A 23,613-nucleotide genomic window follows, 5' to 3' on the forward strand; every position below is an offset into this window, starting at 1 on the left:
AATGGGACTGATTCCAATCTTAGGATGGGTTGCAATGTTTTACTGTTGAGCTTGTGGTGTTCAGCAGCTTCAAATGTTTATTAAAAGGACTGCTTACCTATTGGAAAAATCTGGTGATAATTTGTAGAGGGGATAGTTAGGTACAGCTGTTCTATTTAATTTTCACTGTTCAGCTCAGAGACAGAAATACATTATCAGAGAACATCTAGTAATGACATTTACCTGAGAGTACTTGTATTTTTAAAAAGTTTCTTATGTTTTTGCAGAGAGAAACGTGGGAGAATAGTTTGCGTTCTTGGAACATCAAGTTCACTTGTTTGCATATGAAAAATATAAGGTCAAGGACATGGATCTGTGAATCTTCATGTTTGTTAAACTACTGGTAACTTACACATACTGCATTTTTCCCAAGATTGTCCATTGAGGAGCTAGAGGAAAAGGCTGTTTTATAGGTCAGAAAGCTTTTCTTTGTCATCAATATGTGTAGCTTTACATTTTTTCAGTGCTGTTTTTAAAAGGGATTTTAAAAAAATAAAATAGGAGAATTTCACAAAATATATTAGTTCTCTTCAGGATTTTGAATCTTTCACAGTCCAGTACTTAAGTCTATTTACTGAAGTAAGAGCTGCAGACTCACTTCATATATAAAATAAACCAGTTTGCCATTGCCCTTGAGACTGATTTGGAAGCTGCAGTCTGGTTGCTGTTGTGCATAGGGGAACTGATAACATATAACACCTGTGTTGAGAGAGCTGCCAGTACATTGTTAGAATATAAACCCCTAAACAACCTGGAGCCTATGTACATAAAAGACTGCCTTAGTCTCTATGCACTTCCCTGATCTTTGTGATATGCTACCAAGGAACATCTGGAGGTGCCTGACATGTCAGACCATCAACAAGAGCGCATGAATTTAGTGTGGTAGCGCTAGGGTTAGGGAACTCTACCCAGTGCAATCAAATCTGGCACCAGCTGTAATTTGTTTTAGGCATGAACTTCAGACTTCATTATTTCAGCAAGTCGCCTTATGAAAATGATTTACTGTTTTTATGCCCTTGTTGTCGGGTGACCCAATCTGTACTTCTTTTTGTTTCTTTAATGTATTTTGATTCAGTTTTATTTGTTTTGTTTCTGTACATAGTGTAGATATATTTTATCCGTTTGCTATTTGGAAATGAATGAATAATAACAACAGTTACAAAAACAAGCTGTGGTAAGCCTTGAACTCACTCAGTCAATCCCCCTCTTGTGCATGTCAGGGCAATAGACTGAACGTTTTCACTTTCCATTTTGAATAAATTGCACCTTCTATTTACATCCAGATGAGATAAATTGTGGTGTATCCTAATCGTTTTCACAGATAAGGGTCCAATTGTACTTTTAGATACTAGTTTGTAAGCTAACCATGGGCCCAGTTTAGCATTATGTTCAAACTGCAGTTCAGCATTGTGTGTGTTAGCTGGCCTGGACTCACCTGCTCCCTCTCTGGCAGGCTGTGAGGAAGAGATCAGAAGCATTTGCTTTTAAACTAACAAGAGTCTTCATTATGTTGGAACTCATGGAACTTTGGTTAGTATAATCTATGGTTGGTGAACAAACCAAGATTATAAATCATTCTTAAACCCTTTCATTTCAGATGACTATAGGAAATCTGGTTAGTTTAAAAGCTGATCCTTCCAGCTGCACTTGGAGGACAGAATGCATAAATCCAAGACTTGTATTGGTTCAAATGCAAAATGCTGTAGTTTAGCGTTATGTCCCAAAATTATCTTAGCTTAACTCACAGTTTTCAGAGTTCGGACATGATGGAAAACTGCAGTTTATTCAAAAAAAGTGCACAGTAGTCTCCCCTTCTTCAGGACATATGGCAGAGGTAGCAATGCGGCGTCCACCAGATGTCATTGAAGTATAATGTACATCAGGCCCAGGCAGCATGGTCAGGACTGTTGCAAGTTGTAATCCAACAATAGTCGGAGGGTACCACATTAGCTACCCCAGAATATGAGAAGGAAAGCATCAGATTTAAAGCAGCATTGTAAACTGCCAGCCTGTGGGCCTAATAAACTATTTGGCTTGGCACAGTTCCCAATTCAACCTATGAGACTGTTCCTCACAAGCCATGGTCATCTGCCATTATATGCAATACAGTATTGGGTGTCGGGCAGGTAAGGATGTCCTGTAGAGAAACAACTGGAAGCAATCCAGTGCCTCTGTATTGGTAAACCAGCACAAGATTATTCTAATAAACACATTTCCAACAAAACATCTGTTTGGGTGGTAGGTGGGCTTTTATGTATGTGATGGAACATACACACCAGGTCTGGAGATACATAGATAAGCACTATTGTATGTTAGTCAAAATAATGATTAGCATGGAGTTGAGCTGTATATCTCAGTTTATCACCAAATAAAACGAGGCATCCTGCTCAGTATAAGTGTGATAGATTATAGTTTTCTATCTTGGTAGACAAGGGCTCTAAACATTTGAGTCCCTTTGAAATGTATATATTAAACAGCACTAGACTAGAACAACCATTAAAGTCAAAAGCCCTTATGTGAACATGGACAGTTCCATGCACATGACTGGGTTGCAGCCTGTAACATAGCCATTACCAGGGTCAAATATTTGACCCACCTGAGAACAACTTATCTATATGTGGGTGTTTCTGGTATGCTGTATATACTATTTCAACTTATTATCATCATGTTGCACATAGTAGCTGGAGTTTATCATTTTGTACTATTTTGGTGGCCAGAATGTCAAATCTTAGCTCTTTAACATGCTTTGCTTTAGGTCCAGTTTTCCCTGAAGTGATTACATCTAGGCAATACCACTTTATACAGCTGGCAGGGGCTTGCAGGCTGAATATTCTTGAGTACACAAATGATTCATTACATGAAGAAGTGTGCTAAATTAGCCTTGTTTTCTATGATAGATGGGTGTCATGTAAGCCCCCTCTGGCTGTATGAGGTGATATAGCCCATATACAAATCCAGCACTTCAGCAAGAACCAAGGCATGGTGTCAGGTGTTAAAAATGTTTATACTGAAGATATATCAATTCTCAGTACTCCTAATGGAAAATAATTGGTATTTCAGTGTATTTTATACTTTGTGTTAACACCACATTTACTTCCTTCACCTGTACAAGAGGTATCCTGTAGTTGGACTCCAACATTCACATGCACATGAAATTTAAGGAATTGTAATCACATTCTTGAGTGCTACCACTGCCTTCATTTTTCTGTTAATAAATGGAAGCATGATTTAAATAAGATGCTTAATGTGGAGTGTAATTCAAGGTTAAACAGCCTCAAGTTGTGCTATTTACTCATAATTAGGTAACTTTTCTAATGGTACATAATACTTCTAAACCACTTCTTCCCATTTTATAGATGAGGAAGTTTATTCTGAATGCTTGTGCTTTGCTGCAGGCCTTAGGAAAAGTTGTTGTCAGAGTTACAGTTAGATCAAGCTTTCCAGAAAGCCATTAAAGTTGCAATTCTATTAGCTCTTTCTAGGGAAATAGGTTCCATTACATGCACTGGGGCTTACTTTTGAGCAAATATGCTTAGTTTGACCTGCATATCTTAGTTTCTCAGAAATTTTGTTTGCAGACTGATATCCCTGTGTATAAATGCTGTAATAATGTTGGTTCAGTTTCATGTTTTGAACTCTTTATTTTGAACCCAAAACATTGATTTACAGCTTTTCTAGTTGCTCCAAGCAGCATACTAACATTTCAAAAATAAAATACAGATTGAGCAAACAAAGCAAACTGAACATTCAGAAATAAGTTAGGGGGTTGAATATATGATACACATCTTCTCACCAAAACCAGGGTTGAAATTCACCATGAATGTACAATATTTATCATTTCAGAATTTATACAGAAATAGCCCTCTTTCTAGGATAATGTCACGTGCAATTTTAACTGCATACCTTCTTCTTCTTTGGCAATCACTCATAGCCAAGTAAGATTGTCTTCCATGAATGCGGTCTTAACAGTGAGTCCATAAGTGACTGTGGAGGCCAGTTCTGAATCCACACATCCTTCCACAGTGGGGTCATATGTTTTCAGAAAGGAGTTAATCATGGTGAGGGGTTGCCAAACATGCCTTCCTCTTAGTACATTTTCCCCTTTCATCCTGATTTTGAGCTTCTTCAAAGTCCATTACACCATTGGTAAAGGCTGTTCTCCAGTTGGAGCACTCGCAGGCCAGTGTTTCCCAATTGTCGGTGTTTATACTACATTTTTAAAGATTTGCCTTGAGAGAGTCTTTAAACCTCTTTTGTCGACCACCAGCATTACACTTTCCATTTTTAAGTTCAGAATAGAGTGGTTGCTTTGGAAGACGATTATCAGGCATCCAAACAACATGACCAGTCCAACAAAGTTGATGTTGAAGAATCATTGCTTCGACACTGGTGATCTTTGCTTCTTCCAGTATACTGGCATTAGTTTGCCTGTCTTCCCAAATGATATGTAATTTTTTCCGGATGCACTGTTGATGAAATTTTTCGAGGAATTGGAGATGGCATTTTAATGTAGTCCATGTTTCACAAGCATACAGTAAGGTTGGTAGCACAATAGCTTTGTAAACAAGCATTTTGGTTTCCCTGTGAATGTCCTGATCCTCAAGGACAGAGCTCAGGCGATGCTGGATTTCGGCATCAATATTGGTCCTTGTGGGAAGATAACTGCCCAGGTAGGAGAAGTGACCGACACTTTCCAGTGTTACACCATTGAGTTGGATTTGTGGTGCTGCAGAGGGGTTGCTTTGTGCTTGTTGGTGCAGCACACTTTGGTTTTTTGGGTGTTGAGTGATAGGCCAAGCTTTTCATAAGCTGTGAATAAAATTAGGATGGTTTGGAGGTCATCCTCTGAGTGTGCACCCCTAAAATCTATTGATGTTTTGCCTATCCTTTTTTGTTTTAGCCAATTTTAAAAACGTCCCATGGTTTTATTAAGCAGCAGCTGATCCAGGGAAGCAGATCAAAGTGCTTCTCTCCTGACACATGGCTTCGTTTGGGACATTCTACTATCCTAAGATAACATTGCCAATGTATGTTTAAATAAGTTTCTATGAAGGTTGATTATGACTTGTAATTAAGGAATAACTTTTATTCATTCAAGAAAAGTCCAGCACAGGGAATATAGTTCTTTTTTAAATGAGACATATGCATGCGAGTCAGTGTTAGAAACTGAGATATGAAAGCTAGGAGCTAAATGACACCTTAAACCTAGGTTATGGGCGCAACAGCAGAATGTCTAGGTGCACTTCTTTAAAACAAGAATACAAACCTGAAAATGAATGAACTTCAGCTAAAATATTATGTTCATTTTCACATGGATGAGTCCTTCCCCTGCCTACCCCCCTAATATTCTTAAGAGGGTCTTCAGAGAGTAGCTGAAAGTGGGGAGGCAGAAAAAGGTCCTTCTTTCCTTCCACTCTGCAGTTTTAAACTGAAATCTTAGGTGCAGTACTGCACCCAGAGCTCAGAAACTGCTTGTGGTAATGGAATTCCCAGTCACAAAATGCACCTAGAACAATGGGAGTTTCAAACATTGGTGTGAGTTCCCCTTGTGTAGAAATGATAAAATAAAAAGTTGATTTCATTGTTGAAGTAGAAATCGAATAGCCTTTCAGTCTTGACTTGACTGCATCAAATTCTATGTTCTTTTGGGTTAATTTCAAATTTAAAGTTGAGATTCTGCCTACAGTTACTTGGGAGTATATCCCATTGAATTCAGTGAATAGAACTTGATAAATTCCAACTCTAACTTCTAAAGCTGCAAGTTATAAAAGGATACATTTATCATTTCCCCCTGAAAGTATAATTGGTATGGTTTATTCCACCCCACCCACCTTGCTTTCGTTATGTGGAAAGTTTGAATTTGAAGAACTGAAACTGTATTAAAGCATGGGCAGTTGGATGATAAATTGTGGTTGTTACACAGATTAGGGCAATTGCTTACATATATTGGTGGTGATTCACATGATGGTGCCCCCTTGTGGCCCCTAAACAGCATTAATATGGATAAAAAGAGAATGATCTGTTTAAAACTCTAGATGCAGTTGCTGTATAGACAATATTGTTCTGAATCAACACCTGAAGGAACAATTATATTTCATTATATTATTTGTTGGCCCAGAGCAGAAATGCTTATCTGGCTTTGTTTCATTTGCACATTCAAATGCATATCAACATGTACAGTATTCTGTTTTAATAGTATGGCTGGTGGTCAGGGCTTATGGGAGTTGTAGTCCAAAAAACATCTGGACAGCACCACAGTGGCTACCTCTGGTTTAGTGCTGGATAATTCTAGGTTTGCTGTGTGTGTAGTTAATTCCGTATTTACTTGAATGTAATTCACACCTTTTTTGGCCAAATTACATCACAGAAATTAGGGTGCACATTAGATTTGATGGCACATTTACATTTGTCAGCAAATATTTTTTTGGTTTCAAGGTTTTGAAAATTTAGGTGTGCATTAGAATTGATGACGCATCAGGTATGCGTAAATACGGTAATCTACATTTTATTTAAATATGTCAGTATTCAAATATAGCACTATAATCTCATGTTTGCAAGCACATACAATGGTACCTTGGTTCTCAAACTTAATCCGTTCCGGAAGTCCGTTCCAAAACCAAAGCGTTCCAAAACCAAGGCGCACTTTCCCATAGAAAGTAATGCCAAATGGATTAATATGTTCCAGACTTTTAAAAACAACCCCTAAAACAACAATTTAACATGAATTTTACTATCTAACAAGACCATTGATCCATAAAATGAAAGCAATAGTCAGTGTTCTGTACTATAAAATAAATAACAGTATTGTAGATGATAAAAATAAAAATTAATTTTTTTTCTTACCTGCACTGATGATAGTCATAAAACGAAAAACAAGCCACAGTCACAAAAATGAAAAAGCCACACAAACAAAAACGCAAAAAACAGCAAAAACAAAAGTACCAAATATCACCTCAGAACACTGCAATCAGAAACGGAAGGCTTAAATTACAATGGTGGGGACTCAAATGAGTGGTGCAAGGGCAGAAGTGGCAGGAAAAGGCTTAAATTACAATGATGGGGACTCAAATGAGCTGCGCAACAGTAAAAATGGAAGCTCAGGAGCACGTTCAACTTCCGGGGCAAAGTTCGAAAACCGGAACACCTACTTCTGGGTTTGCAGCATTCAGGTTCCAAGTTGTTCTGGAACTAAGTTGTTCGAAAACAGATGTACCACTGTATATCATTTATACCAAGATGAGACATAAGTCAGGTTCTGTTGCAAACACAATGCTTGAGCATTAACTACTATTTCTGAATAGCTACTTGATCTTGTACCATTAGGTAAAAACTATGGTTTGAAAACCATTACATCATTCTCAAGCAGGCTGTCCTACAAGCAAAGGATATGACATTGGGCACCAAACTGAACTTTTACCCGCAAAACAAGCTGTTAAACTAGTTGAGATTTATTTGGGACTCAATCACAAATTTCATTTGAAGTTATGGTTAGGTATTTTATGATCATGCACACCATGATAATTAGAGGTCACTAATTGTCTAAGGAGTTCTAAATGCTTTTCTATGCCCACCCCACCAAATAACCCTGGCTATGAGTATAACACTATTTCAGTTTAAGTATGTCACAGACCAGGCTGGACTCTTGGGTACTGACTCCTGGATTCATGTTCCTCCTCCTAAGGCAATCTGTGCTTGAATCCTCAGGAAAAGGTAGAATTAAAAAATCAATAAATCACTTCATACATTTCAGCAAGTGTGGCTTCATGAGCCATTTTACAGGAGGGAAGAACCCTGCCAGTCAGAATATAATTTATTATTGTGTCCATGCTACCATGATAGCTGATGGGATGAGTAGAAATGTAGCTGCCATTTTCTTTGATGGTAGCTGCTCCCTGCTTTTTGCTATGTACTTTACCCATTGCTTTTTAATTTGCTCTTTATGTACATACTTGAGAGTGATAGTAGTGATAGTGTTAAGGCACTAAATATGCTCAAAGCTGCAGTCCTATGAATACTTATCTAGGAGTATCTAGGAGTAGGCCCTATTGAATTCAGTGGGATATGCATCACAGAAAATGTGTATGTAATTGGACTGTACTGTGTATAGATGGCGAGCCTGAAACAGCCTTTATTTTTTTTATTTTTTTTTTGCACTGAGAGGCATATATTACAAATGGGACCTGCAACAAAATATTGCAATGCAGAGTGCTGCTGTTCAGGATGCCACCCAGTTGTGCTCTTTTCCTGAATACTCCATTCTTTTCCCCCATCCCCCAGTCAGTGTTCCATTGCCACTAAGCAGGCTTAGTCTTACTGTTTTGGGGATATTATCTCCCATTAGGGGAGTGGCCCTCTAGGTACTTGCATGAAGCAGATGAAGCAATTTGTGTCAGGCTGCCGATCCACTCTCTGCCCCACACCCACTGATGCACTGTTTCCATCACAGCACTGCTAACACTGTGTCCTTGCTGCTGTCACTGTGTCATGGCGGCAGCATGGGGTGCAGTCACTGGCAAAGGTGGAGTTAAGGTGGCAGGGCTGGCAACAGTGAGGGGACAGTGACGAGGGCAGGGTGGAGGCCCAGATTTATGGCAGAGCTGCAGTTATGTGTGTGGGAGGGAAATGGAGCAGCAAAGTGTCCCAGGCTACCCCTACCCACCAGCCTCATCCATGATGATCAATGGTTAGCATCCTCTGGAAGGCCACTGGTTTCCCAACCGTACACCAGTTTTCCTTCCCCATCCCTTTAAAGATTTTTTTTTGTACTTTTACCAACCTTGGGGTTTGGATGGTTCTGCTTTAGCTATGTAAGGTTCCATTCTTGGTGAATAAACTCACTATTAGAGGATAATCATGCTTTAGCCTCTGTCTGCCATTTGTGTTTTCTACCAGGAAGATGGATCTGCAGAGTTTTAACATAGTTCCTGAATAACGTGCCTTCAAGCTGCTTTACCAGTGTGTCCCCCCCTCACATATGTTCAAGTGATACTGAATTAGTTTATTGAGTGTGGTCATTTGGGAAAGGCTATAGATCATGTGCTTTGCATGCAAAAGACCCATGGTTCAATCCTGGTATCTGGGAAGGAGTCTTGTCTGGAGAGCCACCACCAATCTGTCACTGACCTAGATAAACCATTCTTCTGTCTTGGTAGATAGACAACCTCCTATGATGGGGCTGGGGCATATTTTTCTTCTGACTGCTCTTCCATATCCCTTTATGGGAAATATCAAAAGGAAGAATATGAAATTTAAAATAGATTGGTGTTATTGATTTTTGTCTTAAGGGGCTAAGGGTTGATGAAAACAGCATATGTCCATGTGCTTTTCTACTGATGGCCCATTTTTTCTTCCAAGGGAAAAAAATACTAAAAAAAAAAGCAAAAAAAGCATATGCTTCCAATTTACATATTTACTAATTAAAAAAAGCTTCCTGGAAACATTAAGCAGACTATCTTGAGTAACCTTTAACATTGTAGCTAATGGATATCGCCTGGAAATTTTCATAGAAGGTCTTCTAAATAATGTAAATGATTATGAATATGTAACTAGTTAATATGCAGCTACGAAAGGATTATCATGTAGAGGTTAATGAACACGCTGCACTTCACGGTTTGCAGGGCTTTTGCTTTTGTGCCTTTAGCTCACTTCATGCTTGGAAAGTCATGCATTGGGAATGGAAAGCTTCCTGTTTCCCTTTCTGGAAATGGGGCACTTGAGCTGGAACTTTCTTAAAAGGTTTCATAAACATTTTTAGTGTTGTTCAATGCCAACATCCCAAACCTTTTCATTATACAGCCCATAACAGTAGTAGTAGTAATGGCAGTATTTATGTAGCATATTATTCTAATAATCCTTATTACAGTCCTGTAAGGTAGGCCAGTGTTACCACCCACATAATGCCAAGAAATCAGCCAGTTCATTCATGCTGTGAATATACTTTGAGTTTCATAGAATCATAGAATTGTAGAGTTTGAAGGAACCCTGAAGGTTATCTAGTCGAACCCCCTGCAATGCAGGAATCATACATGACAGATGGCCATCCAACCTCTGTTTAAAACCCTCCTAGGAAGGAGAGTCCACCACCTCTTCTGAGAGTCTCTTCCATTGTCAAAGAAGCTCTTACTGTCAGAAAGTTCTTCCTGATATTTAGTTGAAATCACCACTGTAGCAAGAAAAAGCCACTCTAGCAAGAAAACATTACTGTGTTCTCCCATGTGGCTGAGCTGATTCAGTGTAGTGGGAGGAAGAGGAGGAGCGGGGGGGGGGTAGGGAGGAAGGGCCACAGCTCACTAGCAGAGCTTCCATCCCGCATGCAGAATGTCCCCAATGGCATCTCCAGGTGAGGCTGCGAGAGACTCCTGCCTGAATCCCTGCAGAGCCACTTCCAGTCAGTGGCATTAGTATTTCTCAAACCTGGGTTTGTATGCTACCTACTTTCTGATTTCTTCATGCACTTTGATTCTGTCCCTTACTTCCTGATTCTGAATTTAGTTTGCCGTAAGTATTGTTCGCCCTAGTTCCCCCCCCCCATCCAAATCTGAAACCAATGACAAACTATGGTTTGTGGTAACCATTGTTTGCGTAGTTTCGATATTGTGGTTGACTATATGGAAGAAGTTATGGTGAATCACTAAGAGAGAGAGAGGAGGAAATGCATAAACCTAAACTCCATTTACAGGGTGTCTGAAATGGAGTCAGTGGCTTGCAACTGAGGCAAGATTTGAACCAGCAACCTCCTAGATTGTGGTTTATTATCTTGGCAACAATGCTAGACCAACCAATGAGCTACAACAGCTCTTATCTGAGGACATTTAATTCTTATTTTGATTTATTCTGCTGGAAGTAATGAATAGTTGCCTCATTCTTTTCCAAAAAAACTATTAAGGAACTCTGATTTTAGAAGGGGGAAAATTAAATACAGTAGAACACATCTATGTCAGCTACATTTGTTTTCAGATACGCAATTTTTATAGTGTATGGCATAGAATAGGATGATTCTTTCTGCCTCTTCATGTACAAAAATGACAAGTTTACAACAAATTGATGGGATTTTATGAAAGTAATATTGCTTTACATTTTTAAGTGGATTGTGCAAACTTCACTCAGGCTGAGTCTACAATGTACCTTGGAGTATCTGAATATAAGCCAAATCTTCATAGTTTTGCCAAGCCCCATCAGTCCCTCTTTACAAAGAAACCATCTGCACCTGTGCTTTCATGGAACATTGAAGATAAAACATTATTTTTCTGGCAAATGTTCCCAGTAGTTGCTTTCACATGTTAGCTTGTTTGTGGGTACATGAGAAACAAATATTTGTAAAGATGATTTGTGAAACCCTATATTCAGATTGGAAATAAGTATGAGTTACTTTATTAAGTTCCTTCTACATGCAGAGGTTTCACAATCCTCAGAGTAAAATTGGTATATGTTTGCTTCTGATATACAGTCTGTGGTCCCTAGAGCTATTTGCATATATGCAAACCCTTCTGCTCCCTAGCTGGGACACTCTGTATTTCCTCTACTGAACATACCTTCTTTTTACTGCTTTGGATACTGAAGCATTTCTTACGTTATGAAGAAGCATTTTGGGAGTGGAGGTACAAGAACTGCAGTGGAAAGAAAGAGATTGAGTGCTGAAGAGTCCCTATCCATGTTCAGAAGTGTCACCTGCAGTTCCTAACAGTTAGACAATAGTTGAGGGAGCTATTTGAATCTGTAACTTCCCTCTGGGTGAAAATACAGTGGGACCTCGGTTTTCGAACGTAATACGTTCTGGAATACCATTCGACTTCCAAAAACTGAAAGCGGAAGCCTCAATTCAATAGGGAAACTCAAAATGGAAGCTGCGTTGAATGTTCAGGTTCCAAAAAACGTTCGAAAACCAGAGCATTTACTTCTGCGTTTTTGGCATTCAGGAACTGAAATGTTTGAAAACAGAGCCGTTCGAGAACTGAGGTTTGACTGTAGCAGTTTGGGAGATGGGGAAAATTATTTTTATGGGGGCTGCCGTGCAGGGGGGTGGGCGGGGAAGAGTAAATCCCCTTGCTTACATGTTGTGGTCCCATTCCTGATTGCGTCTTTAGATGCATGCACACATTTTAAGGGGCCAAAGACCTTTCAGCACAACTGATTACCTATTGTTTCTCATATGTTGCATATAGTCTTACCAACTTCCTTCAAAGTTGTATTTATGTTGTGTAGATAGCTCATTTCCCAGGAGCACATGATATAATATTTTGTACTTGAGAAAGTGGTGCTGTCACCATTATGTGAGACAGGCATTTATTAGATTGGGGTAGTCAATGTGGTGTCCTCCAGATGTTATGGACTACAACTCCCATCATCCCTGACCATTGGCCTTGCTGGCTGGACCTGATGGGGGTTGTTGTCCAAAACATCTGGAGGTTACTACATTGGCAACCCCTGTATTAGATAATGACTCACTGACCAACAAGGATCGTAACTCCGTCTCCTGTGTTCACATTGTTTTGTAAACTATTCAGAGGCAATGCAGCTTTATACTGTTAACAATTTAAGTATGGTTTTGTGTGTGCATTTAGTTTGATGAATACCAGAAACACTCTTCTCTCCTTCCACAAATGTGTCCCACTATCTTGAGAACAACTGGAACAGCTCTTATATATACATTATACCTCCAAGATACAATAAAGGGAATGGTAAAACCCTCTCCTCCCATACCTTGTATATGTGAATAGATTCCTTTGTCACTATGAGGGAGTTTTGAACTCGGGTATTGTCATTACTATTATTATTTATTATTAGTGTTCAAAGCCCAGAATGTGTTTATCATATTTGAATGCTTTAAAATGTTGCTAGTGTAAATAGTGGGATCTAAAACTTTCATGTGTTTTGTGGGGGTTTTTTTATTGTTTAAATAGTGACAAGAACCTGGTCTTCTAATGTATTTTGGATTAAATAATATTCCTCTTCCCAGAAGTCTGTAAATTGATGGATGTTATAATATTCACTTTTGTGTATGTGTATATATTATGTTTCTCAAATTGTAATCAAAGTTCACATTGTTTTTTTTATATGATTAATCAGATGTTTATTGCACCAGGGTGAAACTGAAGGTCAGATTACAGTTTAGAGTTGTATTAATGAAGAAAAATGTTTTTATGGGTGATTCTGTTTTAAACAAACAGCAAACATGCACTCCTCTTATAAATTATATTTGCTTTATTCTGCAAAGCATGTAACATTGAAAACAGATGTGTAGATTGTACAAAATACTGGTTTTATCTTGTATCATGTGTCATCTCGTCGTTATGGAGCATGCATTGTATCAAAATATGAGTTGGGGAAGGTGTAATTTATTCTATGGTTATCAGTTTGGATTAGAGCATTGTGATAAAGTGGGCTGCTTAAGAACGAACGTTCGCGCGCCTTTGCGCTGACAAATAAAAATGTATAGTGAGACGCCACCAGATCTGTAAAGCGTCTGCTCTAGTTTCTGAAACATTGAGTTTGCAGCTGTGTGCTTAGCCTTGTTTTTTCATGAGCAGTTATCTGTTTTAATGACAGGTGGTCACTAGCTGCCAAGAAAAAATTCAGCACTGGTAAGTAAAAATGTTTGCTTGCATGCCTAAAATACCAATAAAATACTCTATGTGTGTGTTTAGAAAAGTGCAATGCGTATAGTTTTTGGAAAATGGACCAAATTCAAATAATGCTATATTTTGGTACATAATTTTGATCTTGTCCTGGCTTATTGAAATGCACCCTCTGCATTTCTGTGATGCTCTAATGCACTATATAATCATACTTTAAATCTGCATGTCTCTTTAAAAAGACACACACTAATTCCCCCTTTCCCCACCCAGAGTAATCATATAGAAAGGCTTAAGTCTATAAATCTGCAAAGCACAACTATATATTTTTGTTCCTGTTCCAAGAAAGCTAAAGTGACAGTAAAATGCAGTGTGGTTGGGCACTGAAATGGTCTTGGGAAGTATCCAAAACGTGTGGATAAGAAGAACTTTGAAAAATCAGGTCTGCAATTTATAAAGGGGTCCATTGGCTTCAAGATAGATAATGGCCTTTTCCCATTTTATCCAATTGCAATGAAAATATATTAGTTTAAAGCCTTAGGTAAACGTGAGACTTCAGCGAGATTATTATCCCTTAAAATATTATCCCTGGCCTGTCTTTGTTGCTCTTTTAATGTGATGCTTTTTTAGTTAATAGGAACCATCTTGGGTAAATGAAAGTTTCATATGAGTATCTGACAGGAAAAGGTATATTTAATGGTGAACGATTTTGTATGAGTTATAGAGAGATAACACTTGATCTTAACAGATACCAAATTATGCTACATCCATGCTGCGTTTACCAGGATTTTACGGAGAGAACAACAGGAGCCTTCTTGATTATTGTCTGCAGGGTTATTGCAAAATCACAGCAACTGCCCCTTTTAGTGGAGAGATTAAACTTTGGTTATACACCATCAAGCATATAATATTTTAAATTTATTTTAAGAGGCTTTTTCTTCATGCCCGAAAGACCTCTGAGCAAATAATTTATAGTTCGTGTGTGTAATAAAATGTTTGGGTTTTTAAAAATAGTTTAAAAGCACATAAGTTGCAAGCCATGGATAAGAAGAATGGGGGGAAAGGGGAATCAAGGCCATCTTTACACCTCATCATATTAAATTGTGACTATTGGTTTGTAGAAAATGGTCTAAAACTATTATGCTTTGCTAATGTTTAAAATTCAGAAACCACATTAATTTCCAATAAGATGGATATTATAGTGGTGCCCACTATAAAATAAAAAGATCTCTGCTTGAGAATCTGAAAGAGTCACATCCATTCAGAGTTGACAGGGCTGATCAGGCTAGATGGACGAATAGTGTGGCCTTCCATAAGGCAGCTTCCTCTGCTTCTTTCTAAAATTGGGTGCTCATCTGAATGTGCATCCCTATGCTGCACCAACTGGTTATGCATAGCTGCATGAAATGAGTTATATAGGATGAAAATCTTGCCATGCAGTGCTATCAGTGAGTGGAATTGCCAGTGTAAAGTGGCAAGGCAGGGGCATCACCATGGTTGCTTGGGCAAAGGAGATTTATTCCCTGGTCTCCATCTCTCACTCAAAACAGTAGTGGATCATGGCAACAGTGGATGCAAACAAGCAACCAAAATGCACAAGAAAGTGGAAGGTAGATGAGTTTTGCAAATATTTTGACATACACAGCCAGAAGCATTCTCAGGATAAAATATCCCTATAAAATATTTTGAAAACAACAATTTAAAAGGTCCCCCCATATTCCTCTGTATGGTAAGGGGGCCTTGCTCACACATGCAGGCATAGCACTGTTACTGTGGCTTTTGTGCAACTTACCACTCTCATCCCTTTCAGGTATTCAGTTCTAAGTTTTGTAATAATGTACTCATAGTTTTACAGATGGAGTGTCACAGATCTGATTTTCTGGGAATGTCTGGTTCTGTGTTGTGTTGGTTAAGGCCTTATCATGATCTGCCTGTTTCTTCCCTCAGACTAGTAACCTAGGTGGTCAGTTTATTTATTTTATTTGTTTAAAATATTTATAAGTAGGGAAGCACAAGTATAGAGTAAGGAATCTATTGACCTGATAGGCACTGTGCCCAGCACCCATCCACAAAGCTATGGCTCAAGGTAAATGGTTTTAGCTGAATGGGCTAAGCATCATCTTTTCACTGCAGTTGTTGTCTCTTACTGCCTTGCAGACTGTGTTGTGATCATGCCAGGCAAAGAGAACAGTTGCACAAATGAAGACCTTTTATCTCTTCCTTGCACAAACCCCTTTAAAATTCATTTGTAATTCTATTGATTTAAACATCAAACCTCCAAAACAGCCAGATATGCCATCCTTAAGAAATGAGTCCCAAATCACAAACGACAAGTCTCTCTGTCTCTCGAGATATATATACTTCTACTCAGAAGTAAGTCCTATTGAATTCAGTAGGGTTTATGCCCAGGTAAATGGGTATAGGATTGCAGCCCAATAGAACTTGGTCTTACGCTATCATATTTAAGATAGCTGTCTTCTAACAATCGTTTTCCCTGCATGGACAATGTACATTTGTGGTATTGTTCACATTATTTTCACACACCCATTTTACAATAGGGAATTTAGTAATGCCTTGAAAGTATTCACAACAGGGTCCATTTTTGCATTCTCTGAACCATGGCAATTTCTCTCTCTGCTTTTATATTCAAACCCCAACTGAAAAGTAATTAGCAAACTTGTTCTTAAAGTCTGTTGGGATTGAAAGTAACATGGTTTGAATTCTGCCAACAGGAAGAAGGTGGAGAGTGACTATGAAGCTCTTCAGGAACGACTTGGCACATTGCCTGACAGACTCTCTTATGATATCATGGTAGGTACTATTTAGTTCAGTGGAATTATAGGCAGCCCTTTTTATTATGGCCCACTGCAGATAGCGTTGCACAAACTGCTAACCAGGAGTTGTCCTGTGGTTTGTACACTGCTTTTTTCCTTCTCCTTTTCACACATTTTCCCTTTCCATAGGCAACCCTGGTACAATGCAACCATGGTTAGGGTTTGCAGACAATGGTTTAAGCTAATGATGTATAATGTTAACACTGGTGCAGACATAACATTGCACTACACTTAGCTCCAAGAAGGATTCAATTAGCCCATGAAGTGCTTGTGACTATCTAAAGGTTGTTAGATTTGGAACATCATATCTGTGCTAGAGCTATTTGCACTTGCTTTAGATTGGCTCTGACTGACCACTTCAACCCTTGCAAAGGTGGGGGACCAATTAGGTAAGGCATTGTTCAGTTGGTGAAGAACTGTGACAGGGAATGCCCTCCCTAGTGAGGTGTGTCGATTTCCAGTCTGCCTCCCTATTAACTTTTTTAAAAAAAATAATATTTATTAAGAGTTTCAAGAATACAAAAAAAGAAGAAAAGAAAGAAAAAAGAAGAAGAAATGCATAAAAACCAATACAACACCACAACAACAAAAGAAAAAAAGAAAGAATACAAATCCCATATTACATATCTTTAGCTTTCATTTGCTTGTTTCCTTGACCTCCTCACACCTCCCTTTTTGTGTTCTAGCTTAATTAGTTGTTTCAGCAAATTCTTTCCATCTTTCTCAATTTTTATTGAATAATTTATTTTAACAGTCTAACCCACGGGTGTCAAACACAAGGCCCGCGGGCCGAATCCGGCCCGCCAGACCTTGTCATGTGGCCCGTGTAGCCGCCGCCGGCCGCCAGCCTTCACCTTTTATTCTCGCTTTTTTTTTTTTGACACAAGAAAGCCGCCTCTTCAGCGCATGCGCGGCAGCCTACAAGCCAGAGAACGCCTGCCCTCTAGCGGTGCCGGCCGTTCTACACAGGAAACCTCCACTTTACATGCATTCAGGAAACCTCCACTTGTTTTTATATCGGCCCCCAATGAATTTATATGAATTTTATATTGGCCCCCGATGAATTTGAGTTTGACACCCCTGGTCTAACCTATTAATTAACTCAGCAGATCCTTTCCATCTTTCACCATATTCTGTTATTCAATTTGCCTTAATTTATTTAACCTTATCTTATCGTAAAATACCTTAGAACTTAAAACTTAATACTTATTTATACATAACTCCTTATATCATTTCTACTAAAGCCAGATAGTTTCATTCCAACATTTTCCCTAATATTCATTAATTTTACACTAATTCCCAAAATAAATTTTTTTCTTTATAGACTTTCTTCCAATTTTCATCCAACATCCCTTCTTCCTGGTCTCGGGTTATGTCAGTCCTTACTGTCCATTCCATCTAGTCCATCAACCTGGTAATCTTACGTCCGAGGCTCTTAAATCTCTTCCATGCCCCTTCTGCAGATCTTTTTCTTGTTTATACTTGTACTTTTCCTTGTCTTTTGTTGGTCTCTTTCTTAATTTCTTTCCTTTCTCATTGAGGAGTAGGTCTCTGGGGGATTCCAGCCCATAATTATCTCCATCTCCCCTCATCAGACCAGCCCCTTCCCCACAGTCCCACTCCCCGCAGTCATCAGTGTAATCCAAAAAATATTTAACAGCATATTTCAAAGTCCCTCCGAAGTTAAGAGCCTCCTCAGCTCCAGGCTCCCCCTGGCCTACTCCAAGTTCAATCTTCAAAAACAGCGGCTTATGCTCCTGCAGGGCCTCGGATCTCTCCATTTGTATTACTTGAGGTGCAACCGCAACCTCCTCCATTATCATCTGCCCTTGCACTTGCCCAGTCGAACCAGTTTCCTGGGTTGGTCCCTGTATGATTTCTGTGTCAGTATTCCCTGTTTGTCCGCATTTACTGACTGCAACAGTCATCAAATCCATCTTCTCATTCATCAAATCCACCTTCTCATGCAACTGCTCCAACAAAGCATTTGTCTTGCAAAGAGCAAGCACCAAAACTTCCTCCCAACACATTTTTATTCAAGGTCAAAAGACTGGTCCCACGATCTTAATCTCGCAGCTGTAAAGTCCCCAAGTAGACTGCAGCAACAATTTAGCAAGCTCCCTCTAGAGGAGACAATTTCTATTTGTGTCCATCTTTTTAAAGCATATCCAACAAAGGAAAGTTACTTTCATTTTTCAAATATTTTGTTTCTTTAGAATGCAAAAGGCAACATTGGAATCAGTTTGTTTCTCTTTTTTAGCTATCTGTCAAAATGTTCCATTCACAGTCAATGAACGTCTCCGACATTTTCTGTCTCTGACACCCCATTCCCAGGTTTGAGACGGTGGAAACTTATCTCTCTTTACTCCCTCTCCTGCAGGCTTGAACAGTCAACCCCCCCCCTTTTCTCCTGCTTCCAAGGGGGTTTTAGTGGTTATAAATGAAAGAAATTTCGACCTTTACGAACAACTTTCCAGGCTATTAGCTTACAAGGTTTTTGCTTCAGTCTATTTACAAAAAGCGGAAGGCGGACTTCCTGTTTTGAACCTTCCCGCTTCGGTGCCAAATTAGGGTGTTTCTTGATCCAATTTTCCGTTTCTACTCACAGGTACTTGTTTATTTATTTATTTTTTTAAAATAATATTTTATTAAGTTTAACAATAGAAAGGTAGAACAATAAAAACACAAAGAAAATATAAAACACAACAATACAAACTTTCACAATACATAAAATACAAACATTTAACAAGAAAACAAAAAAAGACAATCAACACTCAAAAAGTAAAATAAGAAAAAACACAGATCACTCTTTTCCAATTATTAATCTTCAATTAACTTATTTTCCTGACTTCCTCACGCCTCCCTTTTTTATATCCCTTTTTAACAATTAGTTCAGCAAATTCGTATCCTACTACTTTATCCTTATTTATTTTACCTCCCAAATTTCAAATTTTTATCTCTTATTACTAGAACCCCTTCATTTTAATTCAATGTCATCAGCATTCATACATTTTACAATACTTCTGTAAATAAGTTTTAAATTTCCTCCAATCTTCTTCCACCAACTCTTCTCCCTGGTCTCGGATTCTGCCAGTCATCTCAGCCATTTCCATATAGACGCTCACGGGTACTTGTTTAAAGTCCAATTGTCCACAGGAAAAAGTCAGCGCTCTCCGGCAATGGCTGTGCGGCTTCCCTCCGTGAAAGTAGCAATCAGTTCGCAGCACCGCGCTGCTCACCCCACTTCGCGCCGGAGCCCCAAAATGGTGTTCCCCGCGAGGAGGGGGGGCGCTCCTGGTGCCCTGCCGAACCCCACGTTCCCAGGCTTCCACCACCTGGGATTTCTAGCGGGTCCCCACCATCGCCGCGGCGGGAAGACCCAGTTTCCACGGAGCCAGTTCCTCCGGTCGGAGGAACTCTGCCATTCGCCGATGGCGCTAACCCGGAAGTCCCCTCCCTATTAACTTTTAGAAGAAATTTGAAAACATTCCTGTCTACACAGACATTTGATGGTTGAAAGTTCTGTCCCTGTTCACCCTGAAATTATTAATTTGGGAGTACGTGATTGCTTTTAGGAGTCTTTAAACTGTTTTTTAGAAGGTTTTAAAGTATTTTAAAGAAGTTTTAATGGAATTGTTTTAGTATTGACATGTTTGCTGCCCTGGGCTCCTTTTTTTGGAATGTGCAGGATCTGTTTAATAAATAAATAAATACAGTAATGAAGGTATTGTAGTTAGCAATGATTGATTATAGGCAGTGTTTAAATGTATGTTTTCCTATTCCTGTCTTGTTTCTTGAAATCTATAATAAATTATAATCTCCAAATTTTTGACAGACGTACTAAGACAAAATCAAACACGTTTGATAGAGCCTGTTTATTTTATTGAAACCTATAATTAAACCTGCAATACACACTAATTTCCTGTGAGGTGGAGAAGCAAGCAAGCAATCGTATTTCCTGAGTTTTAAGTTGTGGGTATTGATTTGTATAAAAAGCTAGTTTTTTGTTTCATGGAAACCAAAGGGATATTTTCTTGTTCCTTCCGTTCCTAGGATATCTCACTTGGACTTTTACTCTTGTTGGGATCTATATGCTTTTGAATTTGGACTAATTGTCAAAGATTTCAAATTCAGTATTTCAGTGTAATCACAGAGTTCAAGATGTTAGTAATGACACATAATATTCTCTACCTTGAGGATTTTTAACTAAAATGCTAATGGATGGAACATTAGAAGATAATGTCAATTTCATGACTCAGCAATGTGCACACATCACGTGTCTTAATTTACTTCCTGGTTTTATGGTGCAACTCATCTGCGAACATAAAAGCAAGCTATATTTAAATAATAATAACAACAATAATAACAATAATGAGCTGTTGTACTTGTGTTGCATTAAAGAAGTTTCCATGGAAAGACTTTTGTTCTCGTTTGCTACAAAATTAGCTGAAACTGAGACCTGCTTGCTTGATAATATAAAATAAACTGAAGTTATTATGGCCCTAAGAGTCCCCACCACCGCATACCGATTGCTTGGTCAGTTTCATTATTGTCCTGTAAGATTTAAGAGTGATTGGTAGGACCCAGACCAATCCTTGCTGTTAAAGTCCAATCATCCCCTGACTCCTGACTTGCTCTTGTCATGCACCTTTCAAGAGAGCAGTACATTGGATGTTGGTAGATCTGCATTAAACGGTTTGCTCATATGAATCCATTTAAAAGTTCATTTTATGTCCAGTTTCTGAGAAACCAGTGTCTCTTCTAGGTGCCAGCTTTCTCGCGTGGAAAAGGTTGTTGGCTAAGTAGATGCTCCTATAACTTCAAACATGCCTGGCTATGTTTTACTTCTACTGTTGGAGATATCATGCTTCTGAATGCCAGTTTTTGGGAATCACAATTATGGAGAGTGCTATTGCACTCAGTTCCTGCTTTTGGGCTTCCCATGGGCATCTGGTTGGTCAGAACTAAATGGGCAGTTGGCCTGATCCAGCAGGCTCTTAACTATGCTCTTATGTCTGAACATGATTGGCTCCCTAGACCTGACTTTGTAAGTTTGAGCAGACTCTACATTTGTGGTGCAGTTGATCTGGATCTTGGTGCCAAATAATGTGAGGGTAGCTAATGATAAAACATGGATAGAAAAATAATTAGACAGTCATGAAAGCTAGGGATTAATTAACACTGTCATTGATTAATTAAAATCTTACATTATACCATGACTTCCAATTGGTATCCTGAAGCTTTAAGACTGCCAGCAAGCTCTCGTACTAGCCATTGATGAGATATAGGACTGGATGTTTTTTAGTATTGCACAAGGTAGACTTCCTTTCATCTTCTTTACCATTGCTTTGTTCTCCTGACAGGTACCTTTTGGTCCCCTTGCTTTCATGCCAGGAAGACTGGTTCACACTAATGAGATCACAGTTCTTCTTGGAGATAACTGGTTTGCAAAATGTTCAGCAAAGCAGGCCAGCAGTCTAGTGGAGCACAGAAAAAAACGTAAGTATCTTACTAAGATCGAGAAAATCCTTAAAATCTTATGTTGAGATGTGGTTCAAAAAAGGTCTAAATGAAAAGTTTAAAAAGGAGTGCTTTATTGTGTTAACATGTAACAAATTAAAATAAAAGAACTTTAGCTTTGCAAATTACTGCATAATCGAACTTCAGGGTGTGCACATCAGAATGAACTTATGATGCAATGCTTCAAATGAAATCATGAAATGGCAATACTGATTGCATTAACATATAGTACTGTAATACTTCTCAACTGTAAATTACAGTAGGCAGCCTTCAATACAAATATTGGCATAGTCACAGAATCATAGAATTGTAGAATTGGAAGCGACCCCAAGGGTCATCTATTCCAATCCCCTGCATTGCAGGAATCACAGTTAAAGAATCCCTGACAGATGGCAATCCAAGCCATGCTTAAAAATCTCAAGTGAAGGAGAGTCCACCACCTTTTGAGGTAGTCCATTCCATTGTCAAACAACTTTTACCATCAGAAAGTTAATCTTTCTGGTAATTTGAATCCCTTGGTTTGGTTGCTCCCCTCTGGAGCAGCAGAAAGTGAGCTTGCTCCATCTTCTATGTGACAGTGCTTCAGGTATTTGAAGATAGCTCTCGTGTCACCTCTCAGTCCTCTCTTCTCCAGGCTAAACATATTCACTGCCATCAACCGTTTCCAGACCCTTTATCCCCTTGGTCTCCTTTCTCTGCACAAAACTGACTGCCGTAAATGAAGGATCATGAAATAGGATTTTTATATGGTCTGTTTTCATTTATTATTTATTATACTGCTTCTGTATCTTATGTATAGTTGGGGGCATTCTAGATTGTTTTAATTTTTGTAGGACATCTTGGTTCTTCTCTTAAAGAAAAGCTGCATTTTTTAAAAATTCACCCATAAATAAAATTATTCCAGGCAGATAAAAATTTGATCTCTTCATCCTGAGTTTGATCCTTTCTCTCTAAAAGAATTGTTCATTGTTAACATTTTCTTCTTTTAAGAAGCAGTCTATAGACTATAAGAATTATGAGGCTTTATAATGGTTTTATAACAGTATTAAGGGCACAACCTATCCTGAAAGCACACTGGCAAACAGAAAAACAGAATTTGTGAAAGCTCTGCTGTGCTGGCAGAACTTGAGATATACCACTAGCATGAATGATACACAGGCTGAATAGCTAAAACAGGATGGAATTATAGGCAGAACATGGGTGGTACAAGGATGGAACATTTTCATTGTATCCTATTTATCTTCAATCTTATCGTCAGATGTCCAGAATGTTGCAGCATAGATGGTCAGAGGTGCCTCTTTGCAAGCACATAACATCCCAGTGCAATCAGATCTGCATAGCTGCTGCTTAACTACCTATCCAGCTTTAAGGTTCTGCTACTTCCATATAAAGCCCTAAACAGCCTTGAGCCAGGTTACCTGAAAGACCTGGGCTTTCCCTCCATTGCTTGGTAAGGGCACTAATGGAACTTGTTAATTTTGCCATAGGCTGGTGGTTATTGGCTTGTGGTAACACAGAGGAGGACTTTTTCACTGGTCGCACCAATGTTGTGAAATTCTCTCTGTGCTAAAAGGTACCTCAGTATTGGCATTCGGCCAGCTCTTGAAGACATACCTGTTTAGATAAGCATCCACTGATCTGAGCCTCTT

General features: G+C 38.8%; 2 protein-coding genes across 4 annotated transcripts in view; one reads left to right on the forward strand and one right to left on the reverse strand.

Annotated features, from left to right (window-relative positions):
* Window positions 1-23,613, reverse strand: part of LOC128419510 (protein C19orf12 homolog) — a 231,930-nt gene that overhangs the window by 122,283 nt on the left and 86,034 nt on the right. The window lies entirely within an intron of this gene.
* URI1 (URI1 prefoldin like chaperone) overlaps window positions 1-23,613 on the forward strand; it is a 49,591-nt gene that overhangs the window by 5,978 nt on the left and 20,000 nt on the right. For 2 of the 3 annotated variants that reach the window (XM_053400258.1, XM_053400259.1), the window contains exons 2-4: window positions 13,585-13,619; window positions 16,343-16,421; window positions 21,808-21,943. In XM_053400258.1, the coding sequence (XP_053256233.1) occupies window positions 13,585-13,619; window positions 16,343-16,421; window positions 21,808-21,943 (250 nt within the window). The remainder of the gene's footprint in view (window positions 1-13,584; window positions 13,620-16,342; window positions 16,422-21,807; window positions 21,944-23,613) is intronic. The other variant, XM_053400260.1, reaches the window with a different exon arrangement.

Source organism: Podarcis raffonei, chromosome 8 (genome assembly GCF_027172205.1).
Source record: "Podarcis raffonei isolate rPodRaf1 chromosome 8, rPodRaf1.pri, whole genome shotgun sequence".
NCBI classification, from domain to species: domain Eukaryota; kingdom Metazoa; phylum Chordata; class Lepidosauria; order Squamata; family Lacertidae; genus Podarcis; species Podarcis raffonei.